Source organism: Poecilia mexicana, unplaced genomic scaffold, assembly GCF_051168715.1.
Source record: "Poecilia mexicana isolate PSO_F unplaced genomic scaffold, ASM5116871v1 scaffold_22, whole genome shotgun sequence".
In the NCBI taxonomy this organism is placed as follows: domain Eukaryota; kingdom Metazoa; phylum Chordata; class Actinopteri; order Cyprinodontiformes; family Poeciliidae; genus Poecilia; species Poecilia mexicana.
The window spans coordinates 6,261,842-6,277,630 of NW_028263391.1; the positions used below are offsets into that span (position 1 = coordinate 6,261,842).

Here is a 15,789-nt window from a genome sequence, read left to right on the forward strand (position 1 = left end):
AATATCGGAGGGAAAAAATAGTTTTTGTGCTTGGATGTTTTTCCAGCCATATTTCACATCATGCCAGTTTGTATACAGCAACAACCACTTATTTGTAGGCGCTGGTCTCCTTGGACAATACGCTCACAGCATCAAAAGCAGAGTTTGTCATTTTGTTGAATCCACAGCGCTTCTATATATATATATATATATATATATATATATAAAATCAGACTACAATTTTCCAAAAACGTTGCAAAAACGTTGCAAATATGAATACATCTCATAAGAGTTCACGTTTGTCATGATTTCTAGTAACTCATCACGTAAACAAGCTTAGTCAGAAGTGACTTTCATTTAATTTTTATTTTAATTTAAACAGCGCAACTGTGAAATTCTGTTTCGAGGACATTTGTAATGGAAACGCAGGAAAGTGACCGACAGGTTTGCTGTATTCCAATCAGGCCTTCCTGTTATCTGCACAGTCTTGCTCTCTCACAGCCTGAAAACATGGCTCAACACTTAGAAATTGTGGTTTCCTGCTAAACACCTTCTGGCATCACTGTGTTTCCTACCAGCTCATTTTCAAACATCACTGAAACCAGATGAGCCTTCTCTCTCTACACTCACATCATCAGCGAACAGTGACGTCAGCGCCACCTAGAAAACCCTCGTCAGTTGTAAGTCAAAAGAAAAACAAAAAACATTGAATTTCCCGTCTGAGTTGATTCCAGTCTTTTCGCTTTCTCCGCACATCTTTGATTTGCGTTGCTGATTATTTTTTGTTTTCGTTCGTCAGACGAGTACCGTTTTAAAATAATACTGCTGCCAGGAAAGAAGCAAAAGATATAAAATCAGTAAAGACAGAAAGCTACCGATCCATACGTAAAGGCTAAAGATAGAGTTAAGCTGAGACATTTAAAAAAAAACGAGCCCAAATTTGGCGTCCTGAAGGTCGTCTTCAATAATCGATCAGGCGATCTTGCCATTGATGATTTTGAGGACCCAACCTGTTCTTCTGCCGCTCATCAATAATCTACAACTCTTTGGGGGATGAAGTCATGCATGACGAGTAGTCGCCAAAAATAAAACCCCACCTCCACCCCCTCTGGACTGCTTCGTGTGAAGCAGCGAGTCAAAGTCTGACAAAACCATAACAAGCCTGTTACTTCTGCCTTTCAAAGGCTTCCCCGGCGGCAGCTGTGCAGCAAGTTGAGACAATGACAGTGGCACTTCGGCCCACCAGCTGCTTTCTGAGTTTCACTTGACTCATCATACCAGTTCTCACGTAATGCAAACAAATAAAAAACATGACTGGGCCGTTTATTTGTAAATGCAACGTTATTGGGGGGAAAAAAAAAAGAAAATCCAAGCCTGGAAAATGCTAAAGGAATATTTGCAGCAGCTGAGCGTGGGGCCTTTAGTAAAATCATGAAAAACATTTTTTTAGTTATTTTACTCAGATAATTATTGTTACTGCTGCAAAAATTTAACTGTGTTGATTACAGTTAAATGGTATTTCCTATAATATTTGTTTTACTGCAGTTTGATTTTCATGCATAAACTTTTGAAAACACTAAATTTATATTAGTTTTTAAACGTTGTCAATATTCTTCTAATGTAAAATAAAAAGAAAAGAAAAAAAAACTTTTTTTTTTGCAATTCCAGTGTTTCCATTAAATAAGAAACACAAGTCATATGTGAATAGGCCTGTCAAAATAAGGAATAAATCAATTAATCGCATGATAAATAAATACATTTTAAAAAATTAAATTTGCTTGATTTATCATTTTCCTCTTTTTACCAAAAACTGAATGATAAAAGTCTTCAGTCTGGTGCTTTGGTCTCAACTAGCCCTTTTTTATTTTGAAAGATAATTTTGTTTACAAACACTTCATAGTTCATTTTATTTGTTTTTTGTCGTTTTCTTTATTTATTTTGGATATTTCAAATGTCTCCCAGTTCCAGTGTTTAACGTTCATTAGAATTTAATTGATTTTCCAGAATCTGTTCTTTTATTTTTATGCCATTGTTGCTGTTATATTACTCAAAAACGGTCTCAAAACAGCAATATTATCGTTTATCGTTTAAGTTCTGGGACAATTTATCGCCCTCTTTTCATTTCATTAAAAAAAACATGCCATGCCGTTTTCCTCCAGCTGTCTCCTCTTTTTGTGGTTTGGGCCAGTGGCAACGTCCGGTTGTTGATCATGTGACTTGTTTGATCCAAAATAATGTTTCCATTGCAGTTCAGTGAAATAAACCAATTTTGATGCGGTCAAAAAGAAACCACTTCATCCGAGCCCCAGAGTTTTTTAATCAAAACAAGTTTTTTTGTAAACTGAAATGTTTCCATTCTCGAAACACTAAATTGCGCAATTATATGTTCACTGGAAACGCAGCTGCTGTTTCACGTCATTTAGCATCTTCCCATCACTTCTGAATTCAAGTCCTGTGATGTTTTTGGGGTATTTGACGCGCCGACCCTCAGCTTGATACACGACAGATCAGTGGGGCGACATTCACAGCGTTCCTCTCCGTTATCATCGGGTCTGTTAATTTCAGTATCATCCTGAGCGTTTCTTCACGTTAAAAGCGGATCTACTGACCAGTGAGGGATTTGCTGCAAGTTTCACTTTCGCTTTGTTCTGCAGCTGCCCCTGCGTAACTCGGCATGTGGTTGTGTAACGTAACCAACATCTGGATCTCAGTGATCAGTTTCCAGCTTTATTTTTTTAATAGCTTCATTGATGCCACATGTGTGTCGTCATCGGGTTGAATTAGCCGCATTGTACAAAAACATCTAAGACCAGAGCCAGGGATTTTTTTTATTTTTTTTTTTAAGTTGTGGTCAATGCACTCAGCTCCAATTCATCAGAAACTTCAGTTTTTCATTCATACTTGTACGATAAAAATACCTCATTAAATTCTCTATAAGCTGCACAAGTTTTTACTGAAACATCCCCGTGGGTTGGTTTATTTTGGAAAAATAAAATGAAAGGACACACAAAATACGGGCCACGCAATCACCTGGCGTTACGCACAGCCCAGCCGGTAAATTGCGCTTGTAAATATTTATGTCGTTTTTATCTTTTGTTTATGTTCTTCTGCTGCCGGCTTGTGAAACGCTCCTTTCCCCATTGTGTACGGTTTGTTGGGAGAGTGTACACTGAACACATGGCCGAGCTCCACCCCGACTCCGCTCGACCAATAGGCTGGTGACGGGACTTTGCTATGCTTCCAGTTATTTTCGTACGCCCGTCTCAGGTCATCAGGTTGCCTTGTTGCTGTGTTCACTTGTGACTTTGATGAGGAGACAGATGGTGTCAAATTGTTAGCAAACATGAGGTTTGCACAGTGAAGCTGGGAGAACGGTGAGCCTCCGCTGCATGCGAGAGAGTGAGATGTCCTTCAGACGCCGCTCACTGGAAGACGCAGATTTTATTATCTAATGTTACATTTGGGTCCTCGATGCGGCACTCTAGTCGCTTTGATTCTGTAATTATGTACTTTGCATCAAACGTTTGAGCTGTAGCGACATTTCAGCCCACATGGACCCGTTTGACCTACTGATCGAACTCTGCAGGCGGGGGAAGGAGATGCAGGATTGTTGTTTTTTAATGTCTTCAAACGCCATGGAAACGAAAGGGTGACACACAACAGAGTCACAGGACTACGACACCGGCGGTCCAACCGTCAGGTATCAGTCGGCTAATTAGCTGTAGCAGCTAGCCTGCAGTCGGCGGCTGAACGGATACACCACAGCTCACAGCTTGTCAAATTAGAAAATATTTTTAAAAAAGCCAACAGGTCATTTAGAAACTAAACAAATGACACTCGACATTGTCAATAACAGTGTCCTTAAGCGTGACCTTAATACGGGACCAGACATATTCCCAAATTTGTCTAAGTGAGATAAAACTTTGATTTCTGTAACCAGGCTGACCAGCAGTGTGCAGCAACTGGTGAGTGAACGGCAATTAAAATGTCTCCACTTAACAGTTAGTACCACTGTGAATAAAATATAAAATCCAAAGCACAAAAATGAAGTGGAGTACAAACAAACAGACAATTTAAATATTATTGAAAGAATAATTTTTTGAGAAACAAGTCACTACGAGTTAATTTTACGTCCTTCCTAACTAATCAATCGTATTTTAAAGAAAATAGTTTCAGCTCAGTTCTAGTCTAAAGCTTGAGGTTCAAATATTTTCAGTGTTTTTGTTGTTTGTCAAAGCACACATTTCCATTTCAAGCCAAATGCAGCAAGAGAATTGCAGCGTTATTATCATTATTATTATTATCATTATCATCATTATTAGAGCCGATTTTATATACCTGCCTCTTTAGCAAAAGTGCAACAAGCAGGAGACCCTACTCTGTCTCATCTTTGAGCGGCAAATCAAGTTTCCCTCCTCCGTCTCTGGCGTTTCTGACAACAGAGACGCCGTCAGAGGCGCTCTCCTTTGGAGCGGAAAACAGAAACCGAGCCTTGTGATGATGGGAAGAAGCCGAGATGAGGCAAGAAAAAGAAAGGGAGAGTAAAAATGGGAACTGATACAGGTCAATCCTGCTGACCAAGGACATTAAAAATCAAAGTAATCGTTTGCTGAGCGTTACACTACGGTTTATTTAAAAAAAAAAAAAAAAAAAAGCGCTTTTGCATTTTGATTTCCTTGAAAAGAGATGGAAACTTAAGGTGATGCAAGCATCATAAAGGAGCAACAAAGTGTCTATTTAAAGCAGGGGTTGTACATTCTCACTATATGACCTACGCTGGGGAACAAAAAACGGCAACAAATGAGCCATAAATTGTTTTACAACACAAGCAAAAGACGGTTCCACGGGTATTTAATCTGCGCCGCGTACGTTGTTACACATCATAAAACTGTGAAACACACTGCACTGCAAAGATTGGGAAACCCTGAGCAACTTCTTCAAAATCATAGCGGGTAAAAAAAATGATCTTCATTAGGGAAATTAAACAACCAAAGTCTCTGAATAATCACACAGAAAGTTAAAGGAGGAGAGACAACATCAGTTCAGGAGAGCATTGTTGTTGGTTTGAGGTAATGTGGCGAGCCTGATGACGGTTTTTGTCCTACACAGGGATATGAAATCACCATGGATACCTTTTGCATTTTTTAAGAATCATAAGACGTTACGCGCTTTTGAAAGTTTTGAATTATGTTTTCTTTTTTTTCCCCTTCAGTCCTGGGTTTTTAGTAAAGTGGTCAGTGGAAAATAACCAAACCCTGCTGCTAGGTATGAAGGAGGATGCATGATGCTGTGGGCCCCATTCTCTTCCAAAGGTTCTGGAAACCCTCATTGTCGCCTCTTTACAATACCAGGACACCACTAATAATCTGTATACAGATATTGCCAAATAAACGCGGAACTTACTCAACAAACATCCAAAATAAGTAGTTCAAACACACCAATCTTCTCTTCGACGGGACGCTTTTGAGAGATGAACTGCATGTCACACCACTTTTTCACAAACGCGAGACGAAGACGATCGAAGATACAAATTGTTTGTGTTTTTGGGTGGGGAAAGACTTTAAAAAGATGCAAATGTTCATGTTTATTACTACGGATGTCAAAAATGCAGCAGCCAAATTGGATTTAGAGCTCAGGGATGCTGACTTAATGGTGGCCTCACATTTTTTAATTTATCTATATAAACAATAATGTTTAGTTTTTATTCTTTTTCTTTGACAAAACTAATGGAAAAGTTAAAAAAATGGTATGGTATAGATAGATAGATAGATAGATAGATAGATAGATAGATAGATAGATAGATAGATAGATAGTCAAAGTTAACTAGATGATGATGTTCATTCATATCCAAGGTTACTCTACTCTAGCCCAACACTACTCAACTCAACTCTATGAGGGAATGTGTGTGGAAAAATATGGTTTAGTGGATCTTACACACTGAAGTTTTGTCAGACTGATACCTTTTTTAGAGCTTGCACGAAGAGGCCTCTCCACTTGTGACTGTTCTCTTCACTCGAAAAGTCGTACATCTGCTGGGGCTGCATCGCTGTAGCGGCTCCTGGCGTTGCCGTGATCCGGGCTGAACTGTCAGCATCGGCCCCGAATAGATAGTCCTTATGGGTGGGTCAGTCCGGAGCAGGCACGGGGGTTGGTGGGGAAATGGGAGTGGGGGGGGGGGAAGAAAAAGTCACCGTTTTGTGTAAAAATATGCAGAATAAAGCTTAGCCACCACACTGCGAGTCCCACGTCGAGTCCGGGTTGACAACGAAAAACTCGCGACCAAAAAAGCACATGTAGCCGTGAAGTTAACTCGCTAGCTCGGTGGCTAATAATAGCTGTAAACACAGAGCTCGGCTAACTGGAGAGCTAACAGCTAATAACAATGTTGCTGAGTGTTGTGCCAATTAGTTTGGTTACAGAAATGTATAGCAGGCACGTTTAACTCAAAATTACGACAAAAAGCAGGCGCCCCGTTTGTTACCTGCTACGAGTTGCGTTCGAATATCTGCTACCTAAACACCTGTAACCTTTGTAAGCTAACCAGCTAGCTGGTGCTACAGGCAGCTGCTGGCCTCGATGCGCTTCCACTCCTATGTTGTGGCACACAACCCCTTCAGCTCCAAACAAGGCACACTTTTTTCTTCGCGGCTCATTTCACAATTAGTCATCTTTTCCGCAACTACCAGATGTTATATCCAGCGTATATTCCTTTAAAGAAACATTGGGAAGTCCAAGGCATTTTGGTGGGTGAAGAGCAGCTATAAAAAGAAGTCGAAGGTTTTTTTTTTTTTTTGGTTAGAGAAGTCGGAATCGCTCGCAACAACTCCGCTACTGCCGCTGCTTGTTTGCTGCTGCAGCTGCGCGACCTATCCGTCCTGCAGACACGAACGCTGCGTAATTTCACATGTAACCGGATATAAACACTTGGATATGAATCACATATCCACACAAAAACGGATACAAAAACTACAACATATAATAAAAACACGGGGTTTTTTTCTCTTTGTTTTTGTTTTAAGTTGGGCCAAAACATGGCCAAATATATATATGCCCAGTAAACGAGAAACTGAATTTTTAAAAATAAAATTTATTCGGAAACCATGACGCAAAGTTTCTTAGTAAAAACTGCTTGCACAAAGATGAGATAATTTAAACACATTTTCTGCCAACACTAAGGTTCATTGGAGGAGTTTATTGTCATTGCGCCCTCTTGTGGAGAAACTGTGTTTCTACATCGCTCAAGAAAAGGTGGAATGAATGGACAATTTTTATTAAAGTATTTTAAGCATCGACCCAGACGTTTTCGTAAAATCAAACAGTTACATATAACCCACAATCCATAGAACAATATCCCATTATCATTATTTAGCTTTTTTATTGTAAAATTATTTATTTAACCATAGTAAAATCTGCCTTAGAAAACAACCACACGCCTTCTGGTGACACCACACAAAGTAACCAATCTGTTGGGCTGGTTCATTTGTATTTTTTTCCTCTATTAATCAGGTTCATTCTGACATTTATAAATCAAATTCCACTTTCAAAAGCAATTCACTTGTGTTCTGCATGACTGGAGCAAAACCGTTGTGTGAGAAGACTCTGCATGAACTTTAGGAAAACATGGCAACAATTAAACAGATGGAAGAGGTTTGTGAATACGACCAGGACAGACTGGAAGAATGGCCAAATTAATGATCAAAAATCTTCGGTGATTGCTGCAATAAAACCCATAAGGTCAGGTAGAAGGTTTAAATCGGGGTGGTTTAGAAGCTCCCATGTCGTTTCCTGCGTCACCTGAGGCTTCCTCTGACTTTTAATGACTCCCAAAAAGTTAACTCCACCATCTAGGCTTATGGGATGATCACTGTCATCATTCCAGTCAATACCAGAAAAAGAAAGCAAGAAAAAAAAAACTTACTAGTTAGAAACAGAGTTGAGCTAAAGTAGTGAGTTCAGACTAAAAATAAAAAGGCAATACAAGCAGAATACTGCGCTTATTTTAAAAATGGGGGCATTTGTACATTAACAAACCAAACAGAAAGAAAAACAACGTCAAACTAAATCCTCTGCCAAAATGCTAACCAATGCTAACTGATTAGCTAGATTATTTTGTATATTTTCCCCAATGACTTTGTCATTACCACGTCAACGATGCCGCACTTTAAAAAGGTGCAAACATTCCTGCACATTCAATCCAAATATATATTTTCTGTAAAAAAAATACTCATGTTTTCAATTGTTAGTATGTAAAAATAAAATAACAGTCAGAGATTTGTGTACATTAGTTACAGCAGTCGGTGAACTCACTGAGGCGACTTAAAAAAAAAAAAAAAAAAGAGGTCACAGTTTCAAAAGACAGGAAATGACTTCAAAGAGACATTTATAGATTTGATATCAAGTAGAATCTAAAACCAACTTAAAACATTTTTGTGCATTCTTGAGCAGACAAATGTATTTCCGGAGATGAATGATTTTTCAAACATGCCCAATAGCTTAAAAAAAAAAAAGAATCTCAGCACCACAATTCAACTAGTAGAAACACTTAATTCATGTCCACATTCTGTTTAATACCTACAAGGTAAGAAGATCCTAAACAAATTCATTTATGTCTCCAGAAGGTTGTGCAGAGGGTAAAGATGAGTTTCTACACGGATGTGAAAGAGTAAACATGTTTGCAGCCCGTTTCAGCACTTCAGTGATAAAAGTCTTTAAAAAAAAGAGTCCAACTTAAGGCCTGGCGTTACCTCAAGAGGCTCAGAAAGTTTCAATTTGTGGCTGGATTTCTGCGTTTTGTTTTTTCCCCCTCCCAGTTTCATCACGCCGATCGCCGCGAGCGTCTACAGCATGAAGCGACTCTCCACCTCGTCCGCAATCATTTCGGCGATGGCGAGGGAGGAGGTAGCTGCCGGGGAGGGGGCGTTGCGCACGTGGAGCACCCGACTGCCCAAATCTCCGACGCCGCCGTCGAAGACGAAGTCATCCACAAGATTCCCGTCCCGGTCAAGGGCCTGAGCTCGGACTCCCGTTGGACCTCTGGACAGGATCAATGGGTTAGCACAAAAATAAATAAATACATTAAAAAAATCGTGGAAATACAACAAGCATTTAATGTAAAAAATTTCCACTACCTGAGCACGTCGCTTAGAGAGAGTTCGGGGATATACTTCTGCAGAATCTTAATCTGCGCGCCAAGGAAAACTCCTCGGTACATTTCCCCGATCCCATAAGTTACATTCCTCAGCACGAGCTTCTGAAGGCCTCTGTACGCATAAAAACAAGCAGAAAAGAAAAATATCATCAGTAGCTGCTGCAATCCTCCAAGAAAAGCGCCACAGATTACCTGAAGGAGAGTGCGTCTGCAAAGTCGCGGGCGTTGAAGTCGTACAGGTGGTAGCCCTCCCTTTTAAATGCCAGCACCGCGTTGGGGCCGAGCCAGACGCCGCCATCCATCCGCGGCGTGAAGTGAACTCCAAGGAACGGGAAACGAGGGTCAGGAACCTGAACGGTCAACATAAAACATCCCTGAGCCTGAAAAAGTGAACATTGAAAGTGGAACAGCTTTGTGAACTATATATATATATATATATATATATATATATATATATATATATATATATATATATATATATATATATATATATATATATATATATATATATATATATATATATATATATATTCTTTTTAAAACAAATACCAATCTCTCCTGCTGCATTGTTTTATATTAATAGAAAATATGACTTGTGAGTAGAGTATTTGAAAATAGGAGATTAAAAAAAAGACCGGTGAGGATTTTATTTCACCCTAGACCGTGGTTGCCGCAGTAACAACAACCCCGGCCGCAGAACAGCTCCCTGGGTTCTGGGAAAGGTTTCCTGTGAAAACACAGCGACTGCGTCCTTCAGCAGACTCACAGGGTAGATGTTTCCTCTGACCAGGTAGTGCTTCTCTGGTTTCAGCACCAGGTAGTCTCCTCTGAAGGGGACGATCCTCGGTTCCGGGCTGCAGCCAGAAATCTGTGAAAGCCGGTCCGAGTAGAGGCCTCCGCAGGTCAGAACGTAACGGCATCGCACTTCATTGCCCTGTTCACAAAGGATGCGGTTAAAAAAAATAATAATAATAAAAAAAAAAAAAAAACTAAGGAACAGCAGAACGAAGTTAAAATGTTTGGAAGCTTTTCTGTAGCTCGAATAGGTCCTACCTTTTTATCTCTTATTGCAATGGGATGTTTCAGTCCTGAAAATTAAACGGCAAGAGAGAAAAGGATGAAAATGCAAACATTGTGTTTTTTTAAAAGACTTTTTTTTGTGCTCCTTACCGTCGGGGCTCCCGGCTGGACTCTCTTTCACCACGGACATGTCACTGACCTCAAACTCGGTAAGCACGGCGCCGCCTGCCTCCTCAAAGTCTCTGCCGTACCTGAGGGCCACCATCCGCCAGTCAACGATGCCGGTGTAGGGTGAATCCAAGGCCATTATCCCCTGAAGAAGTGGCATTATGAAGTTAGCCTCTTCCTTTATGCATTTTCCTAAATTTAAAGGTGACCTACTTCTTCCTTGAACAGGTTAGGATATGTCTATGGCTGATATGAATTCACTATATCTCGGGGAGGGTTTCCGCACAAAATCCCTCTTAGATAATAAGATCTTAGTCTGGTCAGTTCTTTCGGAGTTAGCTTCTTTTAGCTTAGCTTCCTGTCACTTTAAATCCAAATAAGCTGCTGCTCAATGTTTACACTCACAAGTGAAAATGGCTGCAGACAGATGTGCGATTATACAACCGCACATCTTAGAAAGGCAGAAGTGGAGCCTCCTACACAAGCTACAAGAACGCTGCAAGTGGTTTCTGGATGGTAAGTCAATGATGATAAGACACTTGTCTATTCCAGCAGCCGTTGTACAGCGGTAAAACCAGCTGGAGCTCAGCGTGGGTTGCCAGGTAAGGGGCAGTGTCTGCTGATTTCTGACGATACATTCCAGAGGTTTTTGAAACGGCTCATTTTCCAGACACCAAAAAAAGCTCATAAAGTTACCCGGCAGTACGGCTCTCGCTCTCGGATCCCCTTGGAGTCGACAATGCTGAGGTCGCGCACTTTGTTCTTCAAGCCGCGTTCGTAGAGAGCTTTCAGTCTGGGAATTTCTTCTTGTTCTACTGCCACAATTAGCTGTCGGTGGAAACGTTCTGTTAGTTAAACACTTAACAATTAAGCATCTTAGAGATCTACAGAAGGTTACATCTACTAATCGGCAGCATATCTAAAATTAGCTTTGGAATCTTGATGCCAATCAAAGGTGTTTTTTTATTGAGCAGGGTAACAAAAAGGAAAGAGTTCAGTGGTTTTTGAGAACAAGAGTTGGGTGCACAAGTTTAGTGCACATCATCACAGGGTCAAAATTGCACATAAAGATTCAAATACATACATGTGCTTCAGCCCGTGTGTGTCATTGTGACCATGTGGAAACTGGGGATAAAACTCACAATAAATGGAATTGAAATTTGAGCATGCAAATCTTTTGATTTTTTTCCTTTAAATCCTAAAGTTGGATGATCTTCGCATCTACAAAGAAAAAGACCCCACGTGGTTAAAGATTCATCTAAAAAGACGTGCAGTCATGTTTCTGTTGTACATGTTTAGCTACGGACATCATCTAAAACAAGCAAACTATGACCCACCTTTCCACATCGTTTATAAGGAATCCCTTTCTTCTCACAGTACTGGTACGCTAACGTTGCTCCTCGTACACACAGCCGAGCCTTCAGCGAGCCCGGCGTGTAGTAGATCCCACTGTGGATCACGCCACTGTTGTGCCCACTCTGGTGCGCAGCTGGCAGGACGAGGAAATTGACAGATATTATTCACGGTGGCACAAACATTGATCGGTTTTATACGTCTCCTGCGTTTCTTTGCCTCTGCCTTGCAAAATATATCATGACTTTGAAGAATAACCCAAGTGGTGAAACTGAAATCATTGCATATTTTCAATTTTTTTTAATAATAATAATAAAAACATTAAAACCTCAGCCTACCAAGTTCTTTCTCTTTCTCCAGCAGGACGAAGGTGAGCGCTGGATGTCTTTGAATTAGCTCTCTGGCTGAGGCCAGGCCCACGATGCCGCCACCGACAACGGCCACGTCGTATGTGCTGAAAGACACAGGCAGCTGTTCAAACTCCAACTGGACCTTCACTGGGTCACAGGAAGGAAAAAAAAAAGAAAAGAAAAGTGGAGCCTAATATTTGACTCGGTGTTTCAATGTCTAACTTAGCTTGGCTTTATGACCAAGAGACCTTTGAAGGGTTGAGGAAGGTCCGATAAGACGGTAGAGGCCCGACAAGAAAAACTTACCGCTGGCTGCCAAAAATCTGACTCACCATACGGCAGCAAAGCCACCCTGAACGTCTAGCCAGAGCCAATATAATTTATTATTAGTAATATGTTAGAATGGCCCAGTCAAAGCCCAGACCCAAATCAAATTGAGAATCATGGGAAGGATGCCAATGATGTCCACCATTCAATAGGAGAGCTTGGGCGATTTTGGAAGAGCATGTGAAAGAGTTTTCACAATGGCAGACAATTTTCACAACAATGAACTACTTTGTGTGTGTCTACATAAAACCCCATTAAAATGCGTCAAAGATTGTAGCTTAAACATGGAAGAAGTTCAACATTTTTTTGCAGGACTCTTTAAAAAGCGGCATAGCCAGGTGAATGCACTTAAAAAAAGACAGCATGATCATTCATTAACTCTTTAAAACAACAAGCTAAACAGTGACAATATTTCAAGTAAATTGTGCAAGATTTGTGTGTCTGACACTCTTTTAAAGAAACTACACAAACAGTCTGAGCTCTTCCTTGTAAGTATGGAACCCGAATGTTATCTGTGATGTAATCTGACATCTAGGTGGTATCCCTTAAGGAAGTTGATTTATGATTTGCTATTAGATATGATGTTTACATAAACGTCATAATAGTTAATGAAAGTTTCATTACAGCATTTCAGGAATATCTAGACTTTTTGTTGGAAGGAGGATTATAGTTTGTACATAGCTTTATATGGATATAAATAAAAGTTAAAAGAGAGAGACTACAATGGACAGATCAAACATGCTCACAGGTTTTTTTAGGTTAAACATGTGTGCACAAAACTTTACACAGAAATCAGAAACCTAAAAGTCTCAGAAATCTTTAAATACTATTCATGAAATGCTACACGTTCAGCCTCATTTGCTTTTTCTTTTAAGATTCTCATGAAAAACGAGCCTTCTCTTCTGAACACCACTCCTCTCTGTCAGTCTTACCTGTGGAGCTGTCTGCTTGCAATGCCCTTTAGCAGCTTCGGCTGCGCTGCACAAACTGCATTTAAAAACGCGCCGCTCCGTGATCTCATCATTGTTGGTACTTTGAAAGGAAGCTCACAGTTTGTCCTTCATGGTGCGGCGGCCAGACAGACTTTCTGAAATCTGTGTCTCTGTTTTGTCCTTTTGTTTTCGCAGCTAGCCATTTGTGTCGCTGCTGTGTGTCCCGTGAGGCAACCCCAAGACGTAGCCACGCCCCCGGCGGAGTTCGTCCGCAGACTACTGACGTAGATACGTTTAGCCAATAGCAGGGCACGTTTTTTGTTACGGCTTGAGGTCAAGAGTTACAGAAATGGAGGCGTTCGAAACGTAAACAGTAGTTTGCGCTTTTGGAGGACAGGTGAGAGACAATCGAAACGGAGTTATAGTTTCTCCTCCTCGTTCTGCTGTTATTTTAACCCAACCGGAGAGCTAATAATTGTTTAACTTTGTGTTTAACTTGCAGCTCACAGTTATGGGGCTGTTGTCGCGGACAGTGGAGTCTGTGTTAAAGCAGAGGGAGGGGAGCCGCAGACACTTCTGGGGTTGGCTCAATGCTGTTTTTAACAGGTGACAGAGTTAGAATACAAAGAAATATAGTTGGCAAATATGCTGTTAGCCCAATGCAATGCAAAAACATTCAAAGGTTATTTTTACCTAAAATATTCGCATGTGCCACTCTTTTTTTTAACAGTGGACTTTGGTGATTTTTATTATCATTATTATTTTACCTCCCTTAGTGTGGTGGCAAGATGAGCCAAACTGGATCTGTGTCACATTGTATTTAAACCCTAGAGAAACAATAAGTACTGCTTAAATATAGGAACTCAGGTAAAATTAGAAAAAAATATGGCTAGCCTTAGAATAATAGTGCCAAAATGTATTTTTTGCTAATAAATAAATATTATCTTTTTAAAAATATATTCTTAAAATTATTCCCATTAAAATTTGGATTTTCAAAATCTTTAATTGTGAGATAATAGCACAGCAATGACAAAAATAATTTTAAGGATTTTTAAACATCTTAACCATCGTTGCAAATTAATTTGTAGACCTCTGAAAGTATTCAGCCTTTTTGTACAGAATGTACTAATCCAATAAAGCAGCTACAGCTATCACAATATTACAGCTGATATGCATACTGATAATATGGCGAATAAGTCTAGAACTGACTTTTTTTATTTTATTTTATTGCTACCATCTAAAGTGGTTTAGTCTTCTTTAATGTTTCTGATGTCATTTTTGTCTTGGACACTGGCTGCATTTTTAATTTAATCTTGAATCCAAAATAATTTTATAAATCAAATTAGCTCTCTTCTCTTTTCAAAGGGACTATTCTTGTCGGCTTCCCAAAACATGTCTGATTTAATGCGATCCGAATGCGTCACTTTTATTTATTCCTGTTCAGGGTGGACCATGAGCGGATCAAAGCGATCGGTCCGGACCGAGCTGCAGCCGAGTGGCTGCTGAGGTGCGGTGCCAAAGTGCGGTTCGAAGGTTTCGAGCGCTGGCATCACGACTACAACGGACTCCCAACGGGGCCCCTCGGCAGATACAAGGTCCAGGCGATCGACGCTACGGAATCCTGCATCATGTACAAAGGGTTCGACTACCTGGGTCGGTCCGGAGAGCGTTCCGCTCCGTCTCCTTTCAACTCATCCGTTACTCAGTTTCCATCAGAAGCTTTATTTGCTCTGCACACGTTGTACAACAGAAAGGCAACACTGTCTTTTCTTTTCGCTCAGATGGCTTGAAATATGTGGAGGAAATTAAATTCAACAAGTGTATCTACATCGAGGACGTCTGCCTGGAACGGCTGAGTTCGATCGAGAACCTGCAGGCCAGCCTCTACATGATGGAGGTGGTGTCCTGTGGAAATGTGACCGACAAGGGCCTTGTCGCTCTCCACCGACTCAAGTCAGTAGTGGCTTATGAGGCAATTTTTAAAACTACTTACAAAGATGTTTTTTTTATTATTATTTATTAAATTGCTCAATAAAAGCAGTAACACAGAGAAGTGATTAACGACCTCTTGCTTCCCTTCAGGAACTTGGAGTATCTGTTTCTGAGTGATCTTCCAGGAGTGAAAGACAGACACGCCACAGTCGAGAGGCTCCAGAAGGCGCTTCCACGTCTGGATGTGGAGCTGGACCTGGACTGAGTCCAGAGCGGCTCAGGCACTCCTCAACCATTACTCCCAAGTTTATTTAATCAGTTAATCAGTTTGTGCTTGTGAAAACGTTTAGGACTTTTGTCATTTTTAATATCTTATTTAGAATACTTTGGCATTTTGTTGATACAGACGATGAGAATGAGAACTAATGAATGCTTGTAACAGGAACGGATGCAGCTGTGTGTCAATAAATATCGTTTGTAGAACTGATTAAAGTTTTTTTTTTTCTCTTCATCATAACTTACTAAAAAAAATCTTGCTACCAAAAACTCACTTTAAGACAGTCCATTATTTAAAAAAAAA

General features: G+C 40.2%; 3 protein-coding genes across 5 annotated transcripts in view; 1 reads left to right on the forward strand and 2 right to left on the reverse strand.

The window, feature by feature from the left end:
• sos2 (son of sevenless homolog 2 (Drosophila)) overlaps window positions 1-7,096 on the reverse strand; it is a 43,585-nt gene extending 36,489 nt beyond the window's left edge. For both annotated transcript variants that reach the window (XM_014994194.2, XM_088002343.1), the window contains exon 1: window positions 5,940-7,096. In XM_014994194.2, coding sequence (XP_014849680.1) covers window positions 5,940-6,023 — 84 coding nt within the window. In that variant the 5' untranslated portion in view covers window positions 6,024-7,096. The remainder of the gene's footprint in view (window positions 1-5,939) is intronic.
• Window positions 7,097-7,233: 137 nt separating this feature from the next.
• Window positions 7,234-13,512, reverse strand: l2hgdh (L-2-hydroxyglutarate dehydrogenase). 2 transcript variants are annotated; one of them, XM_014994195.2, is made up of 10 exons: window positions 13,278-13,512; window positions 12,007-12,122; window positions 11,653-11,804; window positions 11,012-11,143; window positions 10,298-10,460; window positions 10,181-10,215; window positions 9,894-10,061; window positions 9,320-9,477; window positions 9,108-9,239; window positions 7,234-9,012 (listed from the first exon to the last, which is right to left on the reverse strand). In XM_014994195.2, the coding sequence occupies exons 1-10, from the start codon at window positions 13,367-13,369 to the stop codon at window positions 8,817-8,819; spliced, it is 1,344 nt and encodes a 447-aa protein (XP_014849681.2). In that variant the 5' UTR covers window positions 13,370-13,512; the 3' UTR covers window positions 7,234-8,816. The 2 variants fall into 2 exon arrangements, with proteins under 2 accessions (XP_014849681.2, XP_087858471.1); XM_088002345.1 differs by having other exon boundaries at window positions 9,320-9,507.
• Window positions 13,513-13,586: 74 nt separating this feature from the next.
• dmac2l (distal membrane arm assembly component 2 like) lies at window positions 13,587-15,701 on the forward strand. The gene is made up of 5 exons (XM_014994198.2): window positions 13,587-13,674; window positions 13,780-13,883; window positions 14,722-14,930; window positions 15,059-15,230; window positions 15,360-15,701. The coding sequence occupies exons 2-5, from the start codon at window positions 13,789-13,791 to the stop codon at window positions 15,472-15,474; spliced, it is 591 nt and encodes a 196-aa protein (XP_014849684.2). The 5' UTR covers window positions 13,587-13,674; window positions 13,780-13,788; the 3' UTR covers window positions 15,475-15,701.
• The last annotated feature ends 88 nt before the right edge of the window (window positions 15,702-15,789 follow it).